At 46.6% G+C, this 25,059-nt stretch overlaps 1 protein-coding gene across 1 annotated transcript in view; it reads left to right on the top strand.

The window, feature by feature from the left end:
- Nucleotides 1-16,140: 16,140 nt before the first annotated feature.
- Nucleotides 16,141-25,059, top strand: part of FAM81A (family with sequence similarity 81 member A) — a gene marked incomplete at its 5' end in the record, with an annotated part of 34,401 nt that continues 25,482 nt past the window's right edge. The window contains 2 exons of the mRNA XM_080934178.1: nucleotides 16,141-16,187; nucleotides 17,115-17,388. Coding sequence (XP_080790304.1) covers nucleotides 16,141-16,187; nucleotides 17,115-17,388 — 321 coding nt within the window. The remainder of the gene's footprint in view (nucleotides 16,188-17,114; nucleotides 17,389-25,059) is intronic.

Raw genomic sequence — 25,059 nt, 5'->3', positions numbered from 1 at the left:
GAGAACCTTCACCACAGGATTGAATCCTGTCTGTATTTACAGACTGCGCACCAGGTGATACAGGAAGAGAGGCCACCACACAAAGGAACACTATTAGGTTAGATCTCCGTGAGACAGGACTTCAGGCCATGACCTCCTGGTCACCACAGTCTTTTTATGCGCATCCAACTATCTGATTAATGTGTGTTAGGCTGCAATGGCCAGGAGAGGTGCAGAATCCATGCCTTCTCCATCTTCATCTTCTCCGTTTCTCCTGAGTGGTAAGGCCGCTTCTAGCACTTGGCAGACATTCAACAAATACTGTTAGCTGAATGAATGCTATATTCATTCTCTCTTCTCTCTCTCTCTCTCTCTCTCTCTCTCTCTGTGTGTGTGTGTGTGTGTGTGTGTGTGTGTGTGTTTGTGTGTTTATTTCTTTACAGGCAAGTAAATTGCAGAACACCCAAGACACACATAAATAACTTCAGGATCAAGAATTCCAAGACCAGACCTTCCCGAGTGGCTGCACAGCCCGCTTTCTTTCCATCCTCCCTTGGACTGGGGGCGGGGGGGGGGGCAGAGGAGAGCCTCTAGACAAGGAGCCCCTGCAGGGTAAGCCGATGCCTCTACGTAAGAGCTATGAACCAGACGCAATGATACGAGCAAAGGTGGGATTCTCTACTCTGCGTAAACCCCACCTACGGAGAGGAAGCAAAATTGTGAGTGATTCTCGCTGAGAATCCAGCACCGATGGGAAGGAGGGCAAAGCTGGAACTCTCTGGGAGAGAGACAGGAGGTAGGAGGAGGGCTGGGAGGGAAACCGGAGTAGCATTTTTCCAGGGTCGTATCTCTTGGGCAGATGTGCGCGAGGCTCATTGATTCCCTCATATATACTTGTCGCCAGGAGGGTTCCATCACCTGTGCAGGTGGGGCGCTGGCAGGAGCTGTTTCTCAGACTGTGGACTGTGGTCTCACCCGTAACTTCTCCCCAGTTTGAGGTGGAAAAGCAGTTAACTATTTTTGTGAGAACTAGGCTTGGTACAGAAGGGATGCTAGGATTCCCGGGAAAATGACTGATGGCATTGCGACCTGGAAGGCTGGACTCATTCAGGCATCCTTCCCTACACCTTCCTCCGCCCAACGACGGGACTGAGGTTCTTGCAAGCAAGTCCCCGCCCGCCGACTCCCTGCAAGGAACTGGGTGGGGACCCGCGGCGCCGCAGAAAGGCTATTTTGAGTGTGGGAACACGGCGGGAGGAGGGGCACCGGCGGGCTGGGCGCGGGCGCGCGGGGAAAGCCTCCAGCTCGGGCTGCCACGGCAACCGCGTCCAGGCAACGCGCCCGGAAGCGGCTCTGGGAGGCGCGCGGCGGCTCGCGCTCTTCCCGGGTGGGGGAGCCGCGAACCCCGGGCCGGGCCGCGCGCGCGCTGATTGGAGCGCGGGCCCGCAGCCGGGTTCGCCCCGCACAGCCCCGCGCTCGCGGCCACCGCACCCAGAGCGCCGGCGACGACATGGGGAGCCGCGGGGCGCCAGATCCGCGTGCGGGTGAGTCTTCAAAGGTGTCTCCCCTCCCCGTGCGTCTGGGCATCCTCTGGACACAAGCAGCGGGTGCTCCCGCTGGGACCGTCGATGTGACCTTGGAGCAACCACTTCATGGAAATAGGCATGGGATAGTGCTCGGAAAAGGGGGTGAGGGGTGAAGCTGCGCGTGCCCCGTGTGACACTCTGGACGCGAAAGGGTTAACTGCATGCTGACGCGCAGGGATGAAGTTAGGCGCAGAGCACAAGTGGTATTGCATCTTCGCGGGGGCTGCAAGCTAGCAGACAGGAGAGGCCCCCAAGGGACTGCTTGAGGAGAGCCGAGGGTATGCAGAGTTTGCCAGGACTAGGGGCAAGTCTGTCATCCCCAGTTGGAGCTTAGTGACCTTGGGTGGGTTAGCCACATTGCTCCCGCGGGTTCTCTGGTCTTCATCCTTAGAAAGGAAGGACTCTGGTTCTTTCCAGTTGCAGCGCAAGGCTGTTTTGCTGGTACTATGAGCTGAGGAAGGGCCCCTCTGGGTATGCAAGACTTAACCATGTTTATTCCGCAAGGGGCTTCCAGTGAGCTGGCTCTAAAAGTGGCAAGAAATATTACCAGTTTATAGAGGGAACAGTCTGTGGTCCAGAAAGGCTGGTTAAAATGGTTGGATTAAAATCCCTTTGGTGCCCTTAAATCCTGAACGCAATCAGGGCTCAAGCTACTGAATACTTCTTTCCTGTAGTTGATCTGATAGGAAACTTTGTGTCTGAACAGGTAAAATCAAAACCCAGTAGTGGCAGGCAGTGGCAAATTAAGTGAGTCATATATTCAATGTGCAGAAGCTGTGTGTGTGTGTGTGTGTATGTGTGTGTGATGCGCGCGCGCATGCGTGCACTCAGCTTAACGTCTGTATGCTGTTGTTAGAGGTTATTTCACAGAAATAATGTTGGACTGGTTTGGATCTACAGAGGGGATCTCTTAGAAGTAGGGGCAGACATTTGCATTTGCTCTTTGAAGATTTGGGGGTAGGGACTGGCAAGGCAGCTCAGTGGGGGTAAAGGTCCTTGCCACCAAACTTGAGGACCAGAGTCTGATTTTTGGAGCCCGCACTGTGAAAAGAGAGAACCATCCAACCCCCACAAGTGGTTCTCTGACCTACACACCCACACAAGGCACAGAAGCTAAATGAATAGATGTGACAAAATATTAACAAATTAGACTTGTGTGAGCAAATATGTTTTTTATTAAGAAATGCACATTGTATCTGCCTTGGCTTGTGTGTGTGTGTGTGTGTGTAGAGGTAACTTACAGGCTGTGGTAGTTTTTCTAATTTTAGCACTGGCTGGTACTAAAAATGACACAGAGGCCATTTTCCATCCATAATCTTCCCTTTCCACCACGGAGCCACAAGAGGTACCTATGGTTTCTATCACAGGACAGTTGAAATGACTCTGACTTTGTGTTTCAAGGACACTCTTGATATTCATGGGAATCTGACTTTCTCTGTGTAAAACTGTGAGCTGGGAAGCCAAGTTTTCAGTTAGTCAGCCTCTGCTAGCTTGCCTACCTGAGGGCTTAGCAATCTTTAATAGTTTACGTATTAGAAATCTGATTAGCATACAGATACGAAAGTCCTTGTTGTCCAAGAATTCTGCCAATAAGCCTACAACCCTTTAATGTGCCACAAGTCTTCCACCTTGGATCCTTCATTGGCAAAGGACTCAATCTCCTGCCTGTGCTGGCTGCTAACCCTCCAGTGTCTCCTTCTGCGTGTCCTGCAGCCCACTCCTGGATTTTCATTTTCCTGTTTCTGAGTCCACCTCCCCTTTCTCCCCTCTGCCAGAGTGTGAACACTGAACTTCCTTCCGGACACCCCTTTCTGAGAGGGATGCTTTCACCAGAACCAGGGCGACCTTGCCCTTGTTCCTTAGTGCCACCTCCAAGGCGCTAACTCTTAGAATGTGGTACTGTCTTTTCAAGGCCTTCTTCCTTGTGTTCCTGGTTCTTGGTACTTGCCAAACCCGGTGGCCCTTCAGAATCACTCTGTACATTTTGAAAAAGACACAGCAAAGTTAGATTCTCTCAAATATCAACATGGAATTATTTGGGTGGTATAGGACCTTAAAAAGCAAGCAAGAAAACGAAATCCTTTCTATAAAAAACACAGCTTAGGTTAGCAAAATGGCTCAGCAGGTAAAGGCACCCGCCCATCACCAGGATGGGCTTCTTGAGCCTGAGGCTCAGAATCTAAGCACAGGACAGGAACAGAGCTGGCTCTTCTCAGTGGTCTTCTGACTTACACGTTTGTGCCAGGACACACACACACAACAAAAAAGAAAAGGCTGTTTTTCCTCTTTGTTTGCCTAAAAGAGAAAGAAAAGCTTGTAGGGTGACTGTTGCTCACCCAGGAAAGGCAACCACTTCACCTGAGGCTGGGGGGGTGTCATTAAGATAAACCCAGGAGCAGCTAGCTTCATTCTCTGCTCTGCTAGCTTTGCTGGTGTTGCTGGGCGCATGCATCTCCTACTTAAAGGTCTTACAGTACCTGGTCTCGACCCCCTCCCCCGCCACCCTCCCCCCTTGACCTCTGTGAGTCTTAATCCCTCTGGCTCTGCTTTGCCGGCCTGTGGCCCCACCTGCCTTTTCTTTCAACCACAAAGTTGACCTTTAAGAGCCTTCCCACTCCACTGAATCTTTCCACCTACTGTGCCTGACTTTAACCATCATGGAAGACTTTAGCTCCTTCATTCCAGTCACTGTAATGCTTCAGCTCATCTTCAGGGCTCCACATCTCCACATCTCCCATCAGCACATGTGAATTCTGAAAAACACAATCTTTGGTCTTGACAGGTTTGGACGTGGCCTTTTTTTTGAGTCAGGATCTTATTGTATAGACCAGGCAATCCTCATATCCAGAGATCTGGCTGCTTCTGCCTCTGGAGTACTTAGCTTAGGTGTGTGCCACTGTGGGCAGACTTGGACTTCTTACATTCCAGTCATCAATTCCAAAGCCACCCTCATCATCTGTTTTCTTCTCCTCGCCTGCCAAGTTACCCAGGAGAAAGTCACAAAGGCCTTCAGACTGGTTCTGTTCTAAATCGATGCTGGTTCTAATTTCATGAAGGCCTTTTCTGAAACAGGAGAATCCTCTTCACTAACTCGGCCTGCGTCCGCTTTGCTCTGTGCCATGGCGTCTGTCCCTTGAACTCCAGGTTGGTTCCCTTTTAGAAAGTGACCTTTGATGGGTAAGATGCATCTAGAGTCTCCACATTTGCCCTCCACCTCTGTAAACGCTGCTGTGCTCTGCTGTGAGTCTCCAAGCACGTCCTTCTCTATCTCCCCATGACCTTACTGTGTTGGTCTGGAATTCAGGAATGTCCCTGTGTCTGTCCTAAGTCTAGCTTAAACCAGTTCTACGATCTCCTTCCTTACTCTAGTCCTGCATGCCCTGGATTGGCAATGCGCCACGTATCAGTCTGCCTTTCTCCCTTTGCCTTTCTTTGCTCCGTCTTTCGTCTTTCGTTCCCTCCCACCCTCATTCCATCAACAGTGAAGTCATCTTCCTGTCAAAAAATGGTGCTAGAGTTTCCATTCCGTTCTTGAGCCTTCTCGATGAAGGGAGTCATGGTACTTACTGATGTATAGTCAAGGAGCTCACAGAATGTGACTAGTGTGACCAAGGAACTGAATTTTTATTTTTTTTATCTACTTATTTTTGAGACAGAGTCTCACTGTTCAGTCCGGGCTGTGCTTGAACTCACAACTCTGCCTCGGTCTCTGAAGGGCTGAAATTATAAATAGGCATGCGCTACCACACCTGGCTTGAACAGAGTTTCCAATTTATGTGGATTTCGAATGAATTTAAACTCAACTGAAATAGCGCAGGGAGCCATTGACTGTTGTGTGGGGAGGGAAGGGCCTGTGCTTAAGCAGAACCAGCTGTTCTGTTGAGCGCAGTGAGTGCCTTCCCTCTGCCCTTGCCCTTGGCCTGCAGTGTGCTCTCCTGCCTTTGCCTTATCACTCTGCCTTTCCTAACAATTTCCTTCCCCTTTATATATATATATATATATTTAAATCTGAAACTGATTTAGATTTACGGAAATGCTTCAACAATAAGCTGAAAAAGTTCTGATCTCTCCTTCAGCCGCATCCTATAAATATTAACTTCCGTCCACACTTGCTCTATCTTTCCGTCACTTCCTCCCACTCTCTCTCGGCATCTATTTGTGGATGTGTGTAGCTTAGCTCGTAATTTCGCCTGTCCCGTGTCAGAGTAACAGGGAGACAATGTACCTCTACCGTCCCTGATACTGAAGCACACAGTTCCTTCTTTTAAAAGGACATTTTAACAGATACAGCAGTTGTCAAAAATCAGGAAACTAAGTTTGAGTCAGTGACGCATTCTAATCTACAGATTTATTCAGGTGCCCTAGTAGTACTTTATACAGAAGAGGAAGCTGTTTTTAGAAAGCTCTGATTTAGGGGTCAGGATCCAATCTAGGGTTTAAAACAATCAATCCATTTAGTAGTGTGCATATATGCATGTGTGCACATGCACATATACGTATGTATATGCATTCATAGTCCTAAATAGAACCCCTTCAGTCTGTATAGTGTTACTTGTGTGTATGTTTATTTTCAGAGCTGACTTGGTTTTGGATAGCCAGCTGATGTGTTCTTCCCTGAGGAAAACAATCTCTGCCTCTCAACGTTCTGTTCTCCCTTATTTAGTCCCATCCTCTGGTCCCACGTCTTTCGTCTTGGAGAGGTCTGTGTACTATGTGACTTCCAGCAGCAGCCCTTGGCTTGCTCTTGGCTGCTAGTCACTGTTTCCTCCACACGCCATCTCCTGATCCTCAGACTGCCCCAGATCAGCCACCCTGGAATACCCAGCTCAAATGCCTGTTCCTGCCACCTGCCTGGCGGCGTAGCCTGGCCCCTGCTACTCATGTGGTATTTTCTAGCTCCTTCATTCTTGTTGGAGGCATGCTAGCATTACTTCTTGTTGAATACAAAGTCCTGTAGCATGGGGTGGGGTGTGTGGGGGAATCCATCCTGTTCAGCACTGTGGAAGCTCAGTGAATATTTGTTAACTAGACTAAAATATTTTCTTTTTTTTCCATGTGTATGTGCGGTGTGCATATATGCACATTTGCATGTGGGTGTGCACATATATGTGTACACATCTGTTTCTGGTTGTGTCCAAGTCTGATGTAGGTGGACTCATTTTGAATTGTTCTTCCACCTTTTACTCATTGGAGAAGGAGCTCTCGATTGAACTCAGTGCTTGCTGGTATGGCTGGCCAGGTTGCTCTGGGGACACCAACCATCTCTACTTCTGAGGCATGAGTTATAGGTGGCCTGAATTTATATAGATGTTTCTGGAGATCTGCACTTAGGTTTTTCATGCTTGGGAGAGAAGGGCTTTAACCACTGAGACCCTTCCCATTCCACACTGCAGTCATTAAGCCAGCAGGCTCTCAGAATTCCCGGAGAGCTCTTAGGAGTGACTGGTGGATGTGGGACCCATGTCTCATCCCAGGCGTCAGGCGGAGTTTGGCTTAGACAGGATCTTTAGCAAAGTGATAGACAGCGTAGATTGCTTGGAACAATCTCACCCCCCACACCCCTGCCACTACCTTCCCTCCTTTTCTCTGTGTGATGTAAATGCATATTTGTAGGTGTGTGGGCTCATGCCTGTGGAGGCCAAAACTTGGTACTGGCGTCTTGCTTGTTGGCTCTTATATGTTGGGGCAGTTTCTGAACCGAACTCAGAGTTAACTGATCAGCTGGTTTAGCTAATGAGCTTGCCCTGTGGTGCTCCTGTCTTGCTCTTGTAGCCCAGGCTGACTTCACATTCATATGTAGCTAAGGATGCCCCTCACTTTTGAGCCTCCATCTTTCCCCATCACCGTGCTTGTCACAGTTTCGTATCCCCACATCTGCTTTTCTGTGATTTGGGGGATGAAGTCCAGGCCTTTGTTCATGGAGGCAAGCCCTCTACCAACTGAGCACCTTCCGCAGACCTTGGCAAGGCATCTCCATGCTGTGGGTGAAATACATGTTTTCCCTTGATGACAATGAGCACAAATGGTGGGAATGAGTAGAGAAACTTAACATCATATTAAAAATGGCCCATGTGGCTCTTCACACCCCAAATGAGCAGCTGGATGTGAGAGAGGAATTCTTCCCCCGTTTCCTCCACAGAGCCCAAGACACCTGTTCCTTCATCCCCTGCTCTCCGCCCCCTCTCAGCTCTTTGTCTTCCATCCTCCTCCTCTCAGTGGTCCCCCATCTTCTCTCCTTCCTGCCCTCTCTCTGACTGCTAGCTGCTTCTTTCTGTGAATAACCTGGACTTCTTCCTTTCTATACATGGGTGGTTTTAGCTTTTGACTTCTTGGGTGGGGTTTCTCTTTGTTTTGGAGAAATCAGTGAAGTTTAATGAAATGTTCAAACTCACCGGCCTGGCTGGTGTAGAAAAGCGGAAAGTCTGTGTTCAGACAGCGCCGGAGGTGATTCGGTCACTAAGAGAATGCTGCCTGCCACAGGCCTGTCTTCTCATAGAGAGCCAGAGCTCTGAGCAGCCAGAGCAAATCTACCACACTGACCAAGAAGGGTATTGATGCCCCGAGACATCACATGCTCATGGTACCTCTGCCAGATCCCAGATTTAGACTCTAGCCAGGCCCAGGGCCACCAGGCTTGGGACCACCAAGCCTCCATCGGGGCTTCCTGAGGCTCAAGGGACACCTTGAGGTTTCTGTCCCTCAAGACAGAATGAGCCATACCATGGTGGACAGGAGGCAGAGAAGTGGGGCCCCTTTTTCATGACTTTCTTTTTAAATGCTTTGACAGCGTATAATAATTATACACTATATACATAATGTCACGTTTTATGACATTTTCATACATGTACATAATGTATCTCCATCATATTCCCCTCCCCCATCATGTTATCTTTTCCTCCCCTGCTTATTCTTTCCCTCTTTCTAGAAGGACCCATTTCTGCTTCCATGAGCCTCACTCCTTCTTGTGCGTGTGCATATGTGTGTGTGCATGTGTTTGTATATGTGAGCATGTGCATGTGTGTATATCCATGTAGGCATGTCTGTGTGTGGCATGAGTACCTTGACAGGAATCTTCTTCCCTCAGCAACAATCCTCAGAGAGGGTGGGGACCTCCTGAGGGCATCCCCTCCAGGAGAGGGTGTTGAAGGCTCTGACCTGGTGCAGACACCCACAACTGCGGTGGATGCAACGGACCTGTCATGGCCGGAAGTGGGCACTCCACACCCCTGCCCATTTTATCCAGCGTGCATTCTCACCACCGCTGGGTGAAGGTTGCCTGCGTCTGGGGGTGATACCGAGATGTCCCTTTTGTGACGGTGCATTTGGCAGTCGTTGGTTCTCAGTGCTTTGACCAGTCAGGAGCATCTGCTTTCACCACTGAGCACTGTGGAAGGGTGCTTCTCTGACTAAACCTGACTTGGCTCTGTCTAGGTGCTCCCACTCCCTCCTACGTTCCCAGACTCTTCACGACTCTCCAATGTAACCCCAGATGTGTTGTGGAGAAACGGGAGACTGGTTTGCTTTTTAGCGTTGGGTCTTTTTTTTTTTTTTTTTTTTTTTTTTTTTTTTTTTTTTTGGTGTTGTTGTTTCTTTCCCATAGCTCGGAGTTTACCAATAGACCTCATCTCACTTTATTTTGTAGTTCTGAATTTGAACCCAAAGCTAGGGAAACAGTCAACCGCTGAGCTACCGGTCCTCCCTCTCACAGCCCCTTTGACCTGTTAGAAATGCAGTGACTGGTAATTTAAAATGAAAATCTAGCAAGATATAGCTATCTCTTTCTGTTACGCCAGAAAGTGATTGAGAATGTGTTGCTTCAGGAGCTTGAATGAATGCTTGGGTGTCTTCTGAAGCAACAACGCCTAGCTTCTAGGTGGTGGGCATGGCAGGTGGCTGGGTCTCAGGATCCTCCCCCTGGGTGCAGGGAGGTCTTCCCTGCTGAGTGGTGGTCGGCTTCCAGCCCTGATTGTCTGTGGAGATGACACCCTCTGTGGATGAAGCTGCTGTGGGAGGGCAAGGAAGGCAGAGATCCTGCGGCTTGAATGTGGCTTAATAAAGAGTGTGTTCGTGTGTTCGTGTGGGAGAGAATGTGTGGGGGCTGCGTTTTGAATTATGGAATTCTTAAAATTGTTTAACCAGGAAGATTTTTTTTTTTTTTTCAGAAACCCCTGGTGCTTTAAGCTTGTTTTTCTGTTTATTTCATATTGCTTTTCTCCCTGTTTTTTTTTTTTTTTTTTTTTTTTTTTAATTATCCCTGGAAGGGCTCAAGAGTCCTCCCTGCAGTCTCTAAATAGTTAAGAGTGTTAATGTGCTGTGCTGTGGTCACTTCAGATAAGGGGATCTCTGGGAAGGAGACCCCAGGGGCAGGCAGAGAAGGGCCATGGGGTCCCTGAGTGCTTAGACCAGGGCATGGGGCTGGGGGCTGGGGGCTCTTTCAAACCCACACCCTTAGCTTGTCAGTTAGAAAGTCAGGCAGGAGGGAAGGCCCAAAGCACACCCAGCCCTCAGCCTGCATGAGAACCGGAAGTCGTGCCGTTCCCACCCGTGGGTGAACCCTATTGCAGAGCGGGTGTAGGTAGAGAGTTTATACCCAATTTTAATAATATTTTTTCTTCTCTTGCTGTTGCACTTGGCAGACTCCCTTTTTAACATTTGGTAATGTGTCTTCGCTAATGCTAGAAAGAAAAGTCACCAAATATGGCTGTTGGAAGAAGTAATATTAAGACATTTGCTTGGGTGTGGCTGCACACTTGCAAAAGTGCATGGGTTCCCTGCAAGGTGATCTGAATGAAGGCTGCTACCACACTCAAGCTGGAGGAGCGTCTTAAGTCAGCCACTGATATGCCACTTGTGTAGAGCACTGTCTCAGTCACTGCTCCACTGCTGATACGAGACACCATGGCCAAGACAACTCTTAGGAAGTATAACATTTAACTGAGGGCTTGATTACAGTTTCAAGGCCTTAATCCATTTCATACTGTCAGGAACACATGGTGCTGGAGAAGCAGGTAAGAGCTACATTCTGCTCTATAGCTAGAGAGAGGGGGAGGGGGAGAGAGACAGAGAGACAGAGACAGAGAGAGACAGAGAGACAGAGGCAAGGAAAGAGACAGAGCCACAGAGAGACAGGGAGAGAGACAGAGTCAGGAAAAGAGAGACAGTGACACAAAGAGAGACAGAGAAAGAGAGGGAGAGAGGGAAAGAAATGGAGAGGGACAGAGACACAGAGAGACAGAGATAGGGAAAGAGAGAGACACAGAGAGATACACAGAGAGACAGAGAGACAGAGACAAAGAGACAGAGAGACAGCGACACAGAGATGCACAGAGAAAGACAGAGACAGAGAAAGAGAGACTAGGTTTGGCTTGGCCTATAAAACCTCAAAAGCTGGGTCTTGAGAGGTAACAGGGGTTAAGAGCACTGGCTGTTCTTCCAGAGCACTCAGGTTCAATTGCCAACACCCATATGACACTCACTGTAGCTTCAGTTCCAGGGCATCTGACACTCTCATACAGACATCCTCACAAGCAGAACATCAATGCACATAAAATAAAAATAAATAAATCATAAAAATAAACAAAACCTCACAGCCCTTTTACTCCCAGTGAAATACGTCCTCCAACAAGGCCACACCTCCTAATCCTTCTCAAATAGGGCCATTCTCTGGTGACTAAGTATGCAAGCATATGAGCCTATGGGGTGTTCTTTTTTTTTTTTTTTAATTTATTTATCTATTTATTATAAGTATACTGTAGCTGTCTTCAGACACACCAGAAGAGGGCATCAGATCTTATTACAGATGGTTGTGAGCCATCATGTTGTTGGTGGGATTTTAACTCAGGATCTTTGGAAGAGCAGTCAGTGCTCTTAACCACTGAGCCATCTCTCCAATCCCTACGGGGATATTCTTATTCAGATCACTACAAACATCTCAGTGATTAGAGAGCCTGGCCTTTCTCCCTGAGAGAAATAAAAGAGCAGATGAACCTGTATTTAGGAACCTCTGTGAAAAGGCACAGTGCCTGGGCTCCTAAGAGTTACAGATTCCTATAGGATGCAGCTCCTCTGCCCCAGAGCCCCTCAGCTGGGAAGACACCGTCCACAAACAGTTCAAATAGACAATAGAGACTCAAATGCATTTCAAAGTAGCTGTTATTAATAGATGAGAGCAAAGCCGATCTGGTTTTCTCCAGGGATTCTCCTCAGAATACTGGTATCATTCTGAGCCCCGGTGAGTGGGCTAATGAGGCTAACCACCAACTGTTTCTTGCACTCTGGGGATTAGTTTGTGACTCAACCTGACTTGACAGAGGCCACTCACTATTGCTTGCAAGGCCAAGAAGTTATTTTAAGCATTCTAAACTTTCTTAAAATATTTTAGATTTAATTTTTTTCATTTTATGTATAGGATGTTCAACATGTATGTGTGTATGCTTGTGTACCGCATTCATGACCTAGTTAATCAAAAGGGGTTGGATTCTCGGGAATGAGCCTGTATTTGGAGTTACGGATGGTTTTGAGTTGCTATGTAGACTCTGGGAACTGAAACCAGGCCTTTGACAGGAGCAACAAATGCTTTTCACAGCTGAGCTTTCTCTCCAGCCCTGTCCCTTTGTTTGAGATTGGGTCTTGTGTAACTTAGGTTGGCTTTGAACTCACTGTGTAGTCAAGGATGACCTAAAACTCCCCATTTCCTTCCTTCCTCCATGGCACTAGGCTCATAAGTGCACCTTACCACGCTGGGCTTTGCTGTGCTAGGGGTGGGACCCAGAGCTTCCGCATGCTTGGCAAACGTTCCACCAACTGAGCTATATCCCTAGCCCTCTGAAGATCAATTCTGTGAGTCAAACAGAAGTTCCCGCTCACCTCCAGCGCAGCGGCATGCCAGTTGTGAGTGTAGTAGAATGGGAGGAGGGAAAACAAGTCTTGGATTCAAAACCATTTGATAGGAGGCACTGGAAATGCCTGCTGGGGACCTTACAACCCATCACCCCCAGTGGAATGGGGGCTTTTAAAATGCTGTGGGTGGCACCTGTGACTGATAGGGGCACCAAGCTCAGGTCTCATAAGGTGCCCACAGGAGAGCGAGAAGGTAAAGCTGACAGCATGTTGTTCTAATTGAGTCAGATTGTCTTCCAACCCCAGAACGAGGCTTGCTTCTCTGCTTTATTTATTTATTTATTTTTAACAGTCTAAGGTGAGCAGTTTCTCCACTTGCTACTGCTCGTGGGTTCATTGTTTTATTCGAGAAGTGCTAGTTCGAATTTTTGTAATTGTGAAGATAACATGCTTATTAAAGCATTTCAAATATGAGAACAGAATAAAAATATGCTTAATGCTATTGGTTACATTTTGACAGCTATTTTTCTACTGTTTTTCAAATGTGCTGTAGAACAAGGCAAGGGGGTGCACGCCTGTCACTGCCGCACCCAGCCAAGCAGGGATTGATTGAGAGCTTGAGGCCACCCTGGGCTCCATAGCAAATCATTTGCCACCTTGGATTAAATTAAGAGAGCCCACGTCAAACAAGGAAGCAAATAAAATTACTGTCATCATAAGCCTCAGTCCTGCTCTTCGCGGGGTGGTAGTTGGGTTTCTGAGTTTCTGGAGGCGATGTCGAATCTAGACAGTGTCACGGGGTGAATAATAAAGGCACTGCCATTGCCCAGGTATAGGTCAAGCTGTGTGTCTTGGTTGTGAGGACACACGTGCCTCACAGACCATGTACAGCCCACCTCTCAGCCATAATGCCACCTCTGTTCTTGAATGTGCTGGGCCAGGATTTTTCATTTCTCTCCAGGAATGGCTCACCTGGTTCCCAAACTCCTGATCTTGGGATGGGGCAGGAAAGCTGACTACAAAGAAGGGGCCGGGCCTGACTTCTTGTTCTAACCTGTCGCCTGAGGCCCTTTGGGAACATGGAGGTCTATCGTTGTTCGTGGTGGACTTTCCTTGGTTTGGCCGAGCAGGATGGATTGACTTTGGCAGTTAGGCATCTTGGCTTGAGTCACACAGGCCTTCTCTCCTCCACAGTGGCAACAGCAGGCACTGAACATTCACTCCACGGAGGCAAATCCAGCAGTGTGGTACGGAGTGTGGTACGGAGTGTGGTACGGAGTGTGGTACGGAGTGTGGTACGGAGTGTGGTACGGAGTGTGGTACGGAGTGTGGTACGGAGTGTGGTACGGAGTGTGGTACGGAGTGTGGTACGGAGTGTGGTATGGAGGAGGCAGAGTGGGGCCTGAGAGGTGAGAAGACAGATGTAGCGTTTAAGTTCCACTCCCGTGTTCTGTGTAAACCAGGCATGGGGGTGGATATCTGTAATGGCAGCACCCTGGGGTAGAAGCGAGAGGGTCAGAAGTTCAAGGTCATGCTTGGCACATAGTGAAGTCAGGGCTGGTTTGTGCTACATGACGCTGTCTCTGAAGCTGTCTCCTTCTTCTTCTCCTTCTCCTTTTACTCCTCCTCCTCCTTCTTTTTAAGGCAATAAAACAAAACCCAAAGTAGCCTCAAGTCTGTTCAAGTCTATGTGTGGAAAAAAGTGCCTGTAGGGTCAGATAGGGAAGGGGAACAGGAAATTGTTGGCCAGGGCACACGGCAGGGTGGTGGTTAGTTTGCTCCTGGGTCTCCTATCTTAGGCATCTGTGCTAAGTCAGGTTAGGACGGTTCTTCACCATAATGAACTGGAGGACAAGCAGGCACAGCACTGGGACAGTGATAGAAAGAATGGGAAAATTTCAGGATCTTCAACACTCTGAAGTTAAGAGGCTAGCTAGCCCAGTGGCTAAGGCTGTTTGCTTAAGACCTGGCAAGCCTCAACTCATAAACAAACAAACAAACACAAAATAAAATAAAACAAAGAACCTTACCCAAATGAAGGCGGACCTGGGGGAATGATGGTACAATCAGAACAGCACATGACCCTGACCTGTCTGATTACACTATTCATCCACTGTGTCAGAGATCTGGTCAATTAATGAATGGGAGATGCCGGAGACAAGGAGGCGTCCTGAAGCTGACAATGGGAAGATCTGGAACTACCATCTGGGAAGGGACTTTATCTAGTGATTTATTGTCAGCCTCTTAGCTACAGTAGCGATCCCTTTCTCTATTGTAGCAAAGAGTCTTGGTGCAAACCAGCCAGGTGACTAAACAGATGAACAGACTCTTGAAGTGGCCAGAGCATGTGCTGATGCGTGTTATGACCTCTTGCCATAGGGAATTTCATATTATGGAATCAGTGGCAGATGATGGGAAGACTTGAGGCTATCCCCTAGTTGGGAGTGTGTCCTCTCTTTCTTACCAGAGTTCATTGGGTTGGGATTTCTGTAGCTCAGGCAGGTGGGTGGCATCAGAAGGGGATGGTGAAAGTCTATGTCTAGTCATAGGTTTGCACTGATAATCTCTTCACGGCCCACAGTTCTGATGGGGATGCCGGACATACATGGGTGGTTCTTAATAGATGCCAAATGAGTTTTAAGTTGAATGAGCTTAAATGAATGAAAACCTCGCGAAAGTGTCACATAACCTTAAAAGTGCAAATGCTCTATTATTCCAAACTTCCACATCGGCTTAATTTTGTCTAAATGGTAGAAGTTCTTAACTTTGGCACCTAAGAACCAGCTGAACATCATAGCTTATTTGGCATTAGTTACTTTTTTTTTAAATGTAATTTGTTTAATTTTTAAAGTTCTTTGTCTGGAAAAGTGAAATGTTCACAGTTTGAAAGTCTAAAAATAAAACGCCAGAGAATCGATGCCAAAACAATGGTGTCAATCAGAAATGCTTTCCCCATCCATGTTGGAATAGGACTAATTACAGAATCAGCTCCTGGGTACCAGGCACTCATTGTTTTGAGCCAATTAACCACAGGCTTGAGGGACCTAAGTTCTAAAATCTTTTTAAAGCTCCAGTTTTCTGATGAGTTATGACAGCCAAATATTGTGCATATGTAAGATTTGGTATGAATGGTTATGTTTCATAATGAAGTATTTTTAATCAAGCGTATCCATGCCATTCTCTTAGCGGGTAGACAGGTTCCCCCAAATCAGCTTCCATTAAGCATGCATTGTTTTCATTTCTGATTCATTTAGAAGCCCGAACTGATTGCTCACCCATATCAGATCGACTGAGGTGATATTATTGAAATGTCTACAGAGAAGTGCAAGACTGAAACCTATTAAGACAATTGGTTTGGAAAATGGGGATGTAATGGAGGGGGCAGAGCATATGGAAAGAGCTGGGTTCTAGCCCCAGGATTTCAGATGTGAGGCGAGGGTCTTGCTTCTGAAAGAATGAGGAAACTTCTGGAACCTCCATTTGATGGTCTGGTAAGAATTCGCTTCTTTCAGTTTTCCAGGCTCTTTCCTTTTCTTGGGAAGTGTTTGCTGTGTATTTCATGTGTAAAATCAAAAGCACTCACAGCTCCAGTTGATCAGTGTTTCCACACAACTTAGGAGCCTCCTGAGCTTAAATAAGCAGAGTTTGAGGTCCTTTGAATTCTAAGTATAAACTGTCCAATTAGTTTAGCATTTATTGTGTTTTTTCCCAACAGATGTGAATTATTAAAAAGAAAATGGCCCAACAGGACACCGTACTTCCTTCTCTTGTCAACCAGGAAGGGTATACTATCTGGAAAATATGCATCTAAGGTATAGTTTTTCTTTCCATCAATCCCACAAAGGTTGCTAGAGGGGGTGAAGGTCATGACACCTTGCATCCATTGCATTGTAAAGGGTCATTTTGTTTAAGAGCAAGAAGAGCATTATTGTGTTCCCTTGTGACCCCAAAAGGAAGAGATTTCACAGTGGCCCTGCAATAGACTTGAACTGTTAAAATCACTGGGGATCTTGAGACAAATGCTCCCATTAGCTTTGTGAAATCAGAAGTTGCTATTGGATGCCTGTGGGGGAAATACAGCTCACAGAAATCTATTACCCAGTTCTCATATCATAGGTTCTTTCTAAACCAGCATCATTTAAAGGTTGACGTGACCACACAGTTACATCTGATTTTCCTGGCTCATTCTGAAGTATCCTTTTGACAGCAAACAACAAACAGCAACAAAGCCAGATCTCATCTCCAGATGATCTTTTTATGTGGGAACAAAATCATTGTACCCCAGGGGACATGCTAGCTCCCCTGTGATTATAGCCTGTGTGGTGCTTGGCCCTTGGTTCTGGTCTGCCTGGCCCCTGTAGGCACTGGAGCTCATAACCAGTGCTTTAGGGAAGGGAGAAGGAAGTAGTAGGCCTCTAGAGTCAGCTTCATCTGGCTACCACAGCTAATATGGGGGAGCCATTCTTCCAGCCTCTTGCTTCTTGGGGATCACAGAGCCTGCCAGCAGCCCATGTAATTCCATGGGCACAGTCACCTTAAAATCCTGTTTAGCTCCCAAAGAAAACTCTTTTGGGTAGAAACTTTTCCATATGTCCCATTTAGTGTGTGCCCAGCAGACAATTTGTATTTCCTTCTTTGGGGAGTCTTAAATCTGGCTTGGAAGATTATCTTTCCCCCGGCATCTTCAAACAATGTGACTCTCTTCTGCAGGCGAGTGAGGACCATGCCCCGACACAGCCAGTCCCTGACCATGGCACCGTACTCTTCTGTGAGCCTGGTGGAGCAGCTGGAAGACAGGATCCTCTGCCATGAGAAAACCACAGCAGCACTGGTGGAGCATGCCTTCCGCATCAAAGATGACATCGTCAGCAGTTTGCAGAAGATGCAGAATAAAGGGGGAGGTGACCGCTTAGCCAGGCTGTTCTTGGAAGAGCACATCAGAAACATAACTGCCATCGTGAAGCAACTGAATCGGGATATTGAGGTAAGGAGTGTGCAAGCCAGTGGATCGTGCTCATCTCCCAAGGCCTGGTCCACGTCAGGTTTCCCAAGTCTGAGTCCCAGCCGTCACACAGTCCTGTACGCATGCTTTTGTGTGTGCTTGCTCATGTATGCATGCGTGAGTGTAGTCACCCACTCATGCATGAACAGAGGTTGATTTTGGGTTTCTTCCCCCGTGGCTCTCACCTGTCCTAACTTCATTTCTATCACTGTGGTAAAATACCCCCCAACAAAAGGCATCTTAGGGAACAAAGGGTTTATTTTAGCTTACAGTTCCGGCTTACTGTCCATCATTCTGGGGAAGGTAAGTCGAGAACTTCAGGCAGCCTGTCACATCATATCCACAGTCAGGAGCAAAGAGAAAGGAATTCATGTATGTTGCTTTGTGTGCCAGTCAGCCTGACTTCTCCATCATTTCACAATTGGTTCTTCCCACATCAATTAACTTAAAACAGCACCCTTACACACACACACACACACACACACACACACACACACACACACACACACACACACACACTGACATACCCACAGGCTAAATTCTAGGTTGTGCCAAGTAGACAACTAAACTACCTCTGGCAACACTATGAGCTTAGATTTTTCAAAACCTCCATTAATAAGAATTCTTAAAGGCTTCAACCTCCCTTCTAGCCCACCACCCACCAGAGGTAAGGGGAAAGAAAGGTTAATAAGAAATGAGGGATGTAGACCTGTTTAGAAATAGTTCTTTGGGGCGATTCCAATCTTTGTTGTCAGCCGTCCAGTCCACTAGCAAACACCAAACTTAAATCAGCAGCAGCAGCAGCTTGATCCAGAGGAAAAGAAGAGGCAAAAGCGTCAAGAAGCAGCCAGAATACCACCAGAAGTTCTTAGGGGCTTTTCTCTCTACGAAGTCACAGCAAGCTGAGATCAGTGAAGAAAGCAAGGCAAACCAATGCTAGAGTGTCGTCAGCAAAGCCCAACAAAGAGCAGTGGAGAGCTGCAAGTGTACCAATGCCAGAGGCTTGCCTGATGTCTACTGGGTTATGCTTGTACTTGTTTCAAACATCACGTGTCCTCTCATGTGGCTGCTCCAGCAAAAACATCACGTGCCCGTTCACCAGCTAACTTCCAGAAAAACACCATGTGTCTGTTCTCAGCAAAACACCCTCTCACAAGTCTGCTTCAGCAAAATATCCTCTTGAAAGAACATCATACGACAAACTGAGTCTTCAACAAAGCCAGAAATTCCCACTTCACACCACTTTATTTTTTTGAGACAGGGTCTCTTCCTGACTCTGAAACTGACCTTTTTGCCTACATTGGTCCTGGTCAGCAAGCCTCAGAAATCTGCCTGTCTCTGTCTCTCAGCTTTGGGATTACAGGAACACACCACCATGGATGCTGTGGATACAAACACAGCCCAGGAGTCTGCACAGCACCTACTTAACCACCTGAATCATCTCTCTAGCCTTCCTCCCTTTTGTGATGTATCTCACTGTGTACCATAGGCTGGCTTTGGATTTGCAACTTGTATAAATCCTCCTGCCTCTGTCTCACAAAGGCTAGAATTTCAGGCACTTGGCACTAGACCTGAGCTGCCTATCTTGTCTATTATTTCTAGAAATTTTAGAACAGGATCTTATGTAGCCCAGGCTGGCTTGACTTCTATATCACCAAGGATAAACTTAAACTCCTTACACATCTGTTTCTACCTCTTATGTGCTGGATTATAGGTGTGAACTACTCTGCAGGGTTTCATGGTGTTAAGGGGACCCAGAGTAGTCTTTGGTGCATACTGGGAAAGCACTCTATCTGAGATAAACCCCACACTCTAGAGTGACTTCAGGACATTCACATATGTCCCAGACTGGCCTCAAACTCATTGTGTAGCCAAGGCTGTCCTTGAACTCCTGATCTCCCAAGAACTGCTTCCAAGTTCTGGGATTAGGACTGTGCACCACAGAGCTAGAAAGATGGCTCAGCAGTTAAAAGTACTTGCTGCTCTTGTAGAAGACCTGGGTCTAGTTCTTAGCATCCACATGATGGCTCATAACCTTTACTACCTCCAGTTTCAGGGGGTCTGGTGCCCTCTTCTGGCCTCCTCAGACACCCAGCATGCAAATGCACATTTAGGCAAAATACTTATACATATAAGCTAAAAATAAATAAACATTTAATAAAAAATACTTTGCCTTGTCTCCTTACTTTTTTTTTTTAAGTTACAGCTGGTGTGTGTGTGTGTGTGTGTGTGTGTGTGTTCACATGTGTAAGTGCATGTACCATGGTTCATGTTTGGAGGTCAGAGATCACTTGCAGGAGTCAGTTCTGTCCCTCCACCATGTGAGACCTGGAGCTTGAACTCAGGTCATCAACCTTAGCAGCAAGCACCTTTACCTGCTGAGCCATGTTGCCAGCCCTGCCTTGTCTATTCTTAATAATCACCAAGGAAACTGCTTGCAGGAATAGCAGAGTTATATTAAACTTACTGCAGTATTTGATGGCAATTACTGTCAGTGCTGTTTGTGTTTATTCTAAATTTACCTCGCTGATTATTAAATCACTTTGTTTTGTTTGGCTCTCAGTGGAGAACTAGACGAAAACTTTCCTGCGCACCTTTTCACACCTCTGAAGACAGTACCTCTGTTAGCAGCTCTGCCCTGGCTGCTCCAGAGGAAATGTTTTCTGGGCTGAAATGAATACACAGCCCCTGTTGTATGATTCAGCGGCTTAGGCCTTTGAATGGCTTCTCACATTCCTTTATTTGCTCTGATGTGGAATTAAGACGAGGCCAAGATTGTCTATCCTTAGAATTTGCACACTTGTTTCTAATTTTGAATAACAGCGTGGGGGGCGTGCAATTAAGTTCAGAAAGCTTAAGTGTGGCACTTTGGGCACGGCCTGGGCTTCCGTCTCCGCACAAGGTCAGTATCTTTGCAACTTTCAGCACTGTGAATAAAAGGTAGACAGCCAGACGGAAACCTTTGCTTCCTGTCGGGGGTTGTTTTCATCCTGCTTCTCAAGGGAGATTGATGTTTTTGTTTGTTTGTTTGGATGCAAGCTCTCAAGGGGCCTAGGTTGGCCTTGAAGTTCCTAGTAACCTAGGATTGACCCTCTGTGTCTACCTCCTGAATACTCAGATGGCAGGTGTGTACCACCACACCCGTTCCTATAGCGCCAAACTCCGGGCTAACAGCATGCTAGGTCAGCACGAGCTAATTGAATTACATCTTTCAGATCCTGGATTTGTATTTTTTTAAAAAAATAGCTTTATTGAAGTATCATTTAGACACCACAAAATCTACCTACCAGGATACAAATTAAATGAGTTTTAGTAAATTTCTAAGATTGCACAACCATTAACGCTATCTAATTTTAGAACAGTGCCATTATCCTTTCCCCAAATTCATTGGAAACTGTAGTCCTGCCCCCAGCCTCAAGCAATCTTTCACGTATGTACTCAATTCACTTCTTCCTCCCACTCCCTCCCTCCCTTCCTTCCTTTTTCTTCCTTTTTCCTTCCTTCCTTCCTTCCTTCCTTCCTTCCTTCCTTCCTTCCTTCCTTCCTTTCTTTCTTTCTTTCCTTTGAGAGAACATCCCCCAGAGTCCCAGGCAGAGTGATCATGTACAGCACTTTGCACATGCTAGGCACATGCTAGGCACATGCTGGGCACATGCTAGGTACATGCTAAGCACATGCTCTTCCCATTGAGTTGCTTCCCCAGCTGGTGTGTTAATGATGCTGAAGTCCACATCACCATGTTTTTCTCTTCTGTGGTTCATGCTTTTAGTGGTGTGGCCTAAAACCTGTTTGATTACCAACCCACAGCTGCAGAGGCTCTCTGCTGTGTGTTCTGCCAAACGCTTAGATTTTTCGACTCGCTCTGAGTTAGCATTGGTAAATGGGGCGAAGTAAGGTAAGTCATTTTCTGCGTAGAACGGACTGTGAGCTTCTTCGGTAAAAGCTTGTTCTATTCTTCCCCCCATTGTAGCACAGTGTTGGAAGGCAGTTGGGAAGGCTTTCTGGGTCATTTGTGCTGCTGTAGTGAAGTACTGGAGAGTGGTTGGCTTATAAAGAATAGGAATTTATTTAATATGTGTGTGCACTTGTGGTAATGCTTCTGTGTGTGGGTGGGTGTGAGAGCATGTGGGGCTCAAGCTCTGTACCTCCTTTGTTATTTTTTTTCCTGAGGGTCTCTGACTGACTGAGAGCTCCCCAAGTAGAATAGGTTAGATGGCCGGTGAGCCTAAGGATTCCTTTGTCCGTATCTCCCCAGTGTTGGGATGACATTAATTCAAGTACCATGCCCAGAATTTTAAAAAATGGATTCTGGGGACCAGCTTCAGTTCCTCATGTTTCAAATAAATACTTCAGTGACTAAGCTGTCCCCCAGTTTCCATAGGTTCTTTACAAAAAGATTCAGGACCCATTCTTTTTTTTTTCTTTTTTTTAAAGCATTATTTATTTATTTTATGTATGTGAGCACACTGTCACTGTCTTCAGACACACCAGGAGAGGGCACCAGATCCCATCACAGATGGTTCTGAACCACCATGTGGTTGCCGGGAATTGAACTCAGAACCTCTTACCCACTGAGCCATCTCTCCAGATTTATTACTGAAGGCACTGACCCTGTAACTCAGTCTGCTTCCCACTGCCACAATGAAGTCTGAGTTTCAGCATGGATTTGGGAGGGGACACCCTCTTCTAACCCAGAACAAGGCTTAGGAAATGAAGAGAGTGACAGGCAGGTGTGTGGTTGCTGCAAATGCAATGTGCCTCCCTTCCGGTGAGCCATAAAAGTGGCCGACCCTCAGAAGCTCATGAGCAGGAGTGCCGAAGCTAAAAACATCCGAACTCCCCAGTGTGCTCCTTTCCCTTTTCCATTTTGCCTCTTGGGAGCTCATCTTGAACCCTGAACTCATACTTCTTTGTCTGCTTGTATTTAGGACACCATCTCTTACAGCCCAGGTTGGTCTTGAAGTAGCTATAGAGCAGAGAATGACATCGAACTTGTGGCCCCCCAGCCTCCGTCTCCCAAGTACTGGCTGAACAACCAAGAGGTTAACACTTCAGACTTAGCTCTGTAAATTCAGAGTTCTAAGGGCCCGGGAGCATCTCACTTGTGGAGAGCTACAACCTAGGAAGCTCAGGGTTGGTTCTCAAATACAACAGAAACTGGGCGTGGTGGTACACACCTATAATCCCAGCTCTTGAGAAATAGAGACAGGAAAGTCAGGAGTTCAAGGTCATCCTTGACCACATAGCAAGTTTAAAGTGAGCCTTGGTCAATGAGACCCTGTCTCCAAAGACAAAAACAAACAAAAAACAAAAACAAGGCCAACGTCTCAGTTCTGTAGTGTAGCGAATTTAAAATCAGTTTGTTTTCTCTAATGTCTAAAATACATTTTATGAAATGTTTCTGGTTTCAACCAGACAGGACTCCCCTATTCCATCTCCATGTGTTTTTTTAGAGTATACAAATTTTGCAAATGAAAAGATGATTTCTGTCGTAGAGGTGGAGAACTGACTAAAATCTAATTTGGGCAGAAATTTTTACTTTGGGTTTCTGAATGTTTACTGTCTTGTCACTGGTAATAATTATGCGTCATGCCGAAGTAACAGCAAGGAAATGTAGACACTTAAGATTCCACGGTGGAGTGTCAGCTCTGTGGATTTGGATATATTTTTAACCTAAGCAAGTCTGCCCAAACACATCTAAAATGAAGAAGCTGGATGAGACATTCAATTCAAAAGGCTGCACAGAGCCGAACTTCCTCAAATGAAAATCATGGTGTGTCAGTCAGATTGAGTGGCCATGACACATTACCACAGGCTCAAATAGCAGAGATTTATTACTTGCTGTACTAGAGAGGAGGAGGTTCACACTCTTGGGCACCTTCATGCACCTGCACACATACCCCTATACATTAACGGGCCCTGCTTCCTGCCATCAAGGGAGATGCAGGGAGAAGCAGAAGCAAGCTCTTAAAAAAAAAAAAAAAACTTTTGGTCATGGAATTATGTAAATCCATGCTGGTCTCAAACTTGACCTATAGCCCATGAGCTTGAGCTCCTGATCCTTCTTCTTTCTCCACTGAGTGCTGGAGCCACAGACGTGCACCACCATGTCAGGCGTGTGCAGTGTGATGTACTCATGGATGATATGGTAGGCATATTTGTGCCAGATTGCTACATCCCCAGCCTACTTGTTATGTTGGCACAGTGATTTATATGGAGCCCAGGTCTTTCTAGGAACCCTGTGCATTAGGATTCCTATTCCTATAGCCTAATTATTTTCCAGAGACTTCCTCCTCACATTGGAGGCTAGGATTGCAACATATTATAGGAGGACACATGATGGAATCCTAAAAGGAACTCTGTGTCTTCCAGCAATATAAAGGTGGTTGGAAAGATGGCTCAGTACTTAAGAACACTTGCTGTTCAGTCATGAGGATCAGAGCTCACATCCCAGCATCCACGACAGGTGGCTCACAATTGCCTGTAATTCCAGCTCCTGCATGCACCCACACACATACACACACTTGCACACACACACACACACACACACCTGCACACATACACCTACACACCTGCACACACGCACCTGCGCCCCCACACACTTAATAAAAAATTTAAAAATCTTTTTGGAAGATTCAGGTTATTATTATACAAGATGATAGATAGTAGTAAGGAAAGATTATCGTTGCATATTTAAGCTAAAGAGACACTGATGAATTCAGGTTGTATGCAAAGATGTGGAAGGCACGTTTGTGCTAGAGTTAGATTCTTACTGTGTTTCTTCTGTAAATTGCATGGCTCTTTGTTATTTTGTTATTAATGTCTTTATCTGACAAGGGAATTCCAGCCTGAGCTGAGAGGACTGCTCTAGTCTAATCCCTGTTGGGGAGATATGGGAGTTAATACCACACCCACAAAAGCCAGAGGTGGAGGATCCTGAGGCTTGAACCTGGGACCGTGCACCTGCTAGGCAAGTGCTGTGCCCCCGAGCTCTGTCCTCCCAGTGCATGCTGTCGCTACTGGTTTCCTTTTTGTGTGCAGGTGTTTGGCCTGCATATGCATCTGTCTGTGACCCACGTGCCTGGTGCCCACAGAGGCCAGACGAGGGCATCAGATCCCCAGTACCTGGCATTACAGGCGGCTGTGAGCTTCTCTGTGGGTCCTGGAAGAGCAGCCAGTGCGCTGAGCCATCTCCCCAAACTCAGGTTGTTGGACTTCATTCACTAGGCCTGACTCACTGAGACGAGCGCTCACTGGACATTCTTCCCGTTCTCATAGCATTTTGAAGGCAAAATGATTTTTCTTTAATTATTCTTATTGTTACATATATGTAAGTATGTGTGCACACACAGACACACACAAAACTCGCTGAGTCCATTGAGTATTGCACAATTGTTTTTTTAAATAGTATATGGTGTCTGCTTTGTCGTATATATTTTTAAAATTTTTTATTGCATTTATTTTGTTTATGTGTGTGTGTGTGTGTGTGTGTGTGTGTGTGTGTGTGTGCACAGTTTGGAGGTCAGAGGACAGCTTTCTGTTCTTTCTACCATGTGGATTTGGGGAATTGAATGTAGATCATCAGGCTTAGTGGCAAGTACCTTCACTCACCAAGCTATCCTCCCTCAGTCTCTCCCTCTCCCCCTCTCTATA

Source organism: Micromys minutus (genome assembly GCF_963924665.1).
Source record: "Micromys minutus genome assembly, chromosome: 21".
Taxonomy (NCBI): domain Eukaryota; kingdom Metazoa; phylum Chordata; class Mammalia; order Rodentia; family Muridae; genus Micromys; species Micromys minutus.
Note: the sequence above shows the minus strand (reverse complement) of the source record. Positions and strands in the feature narration are given on the sequence as shown.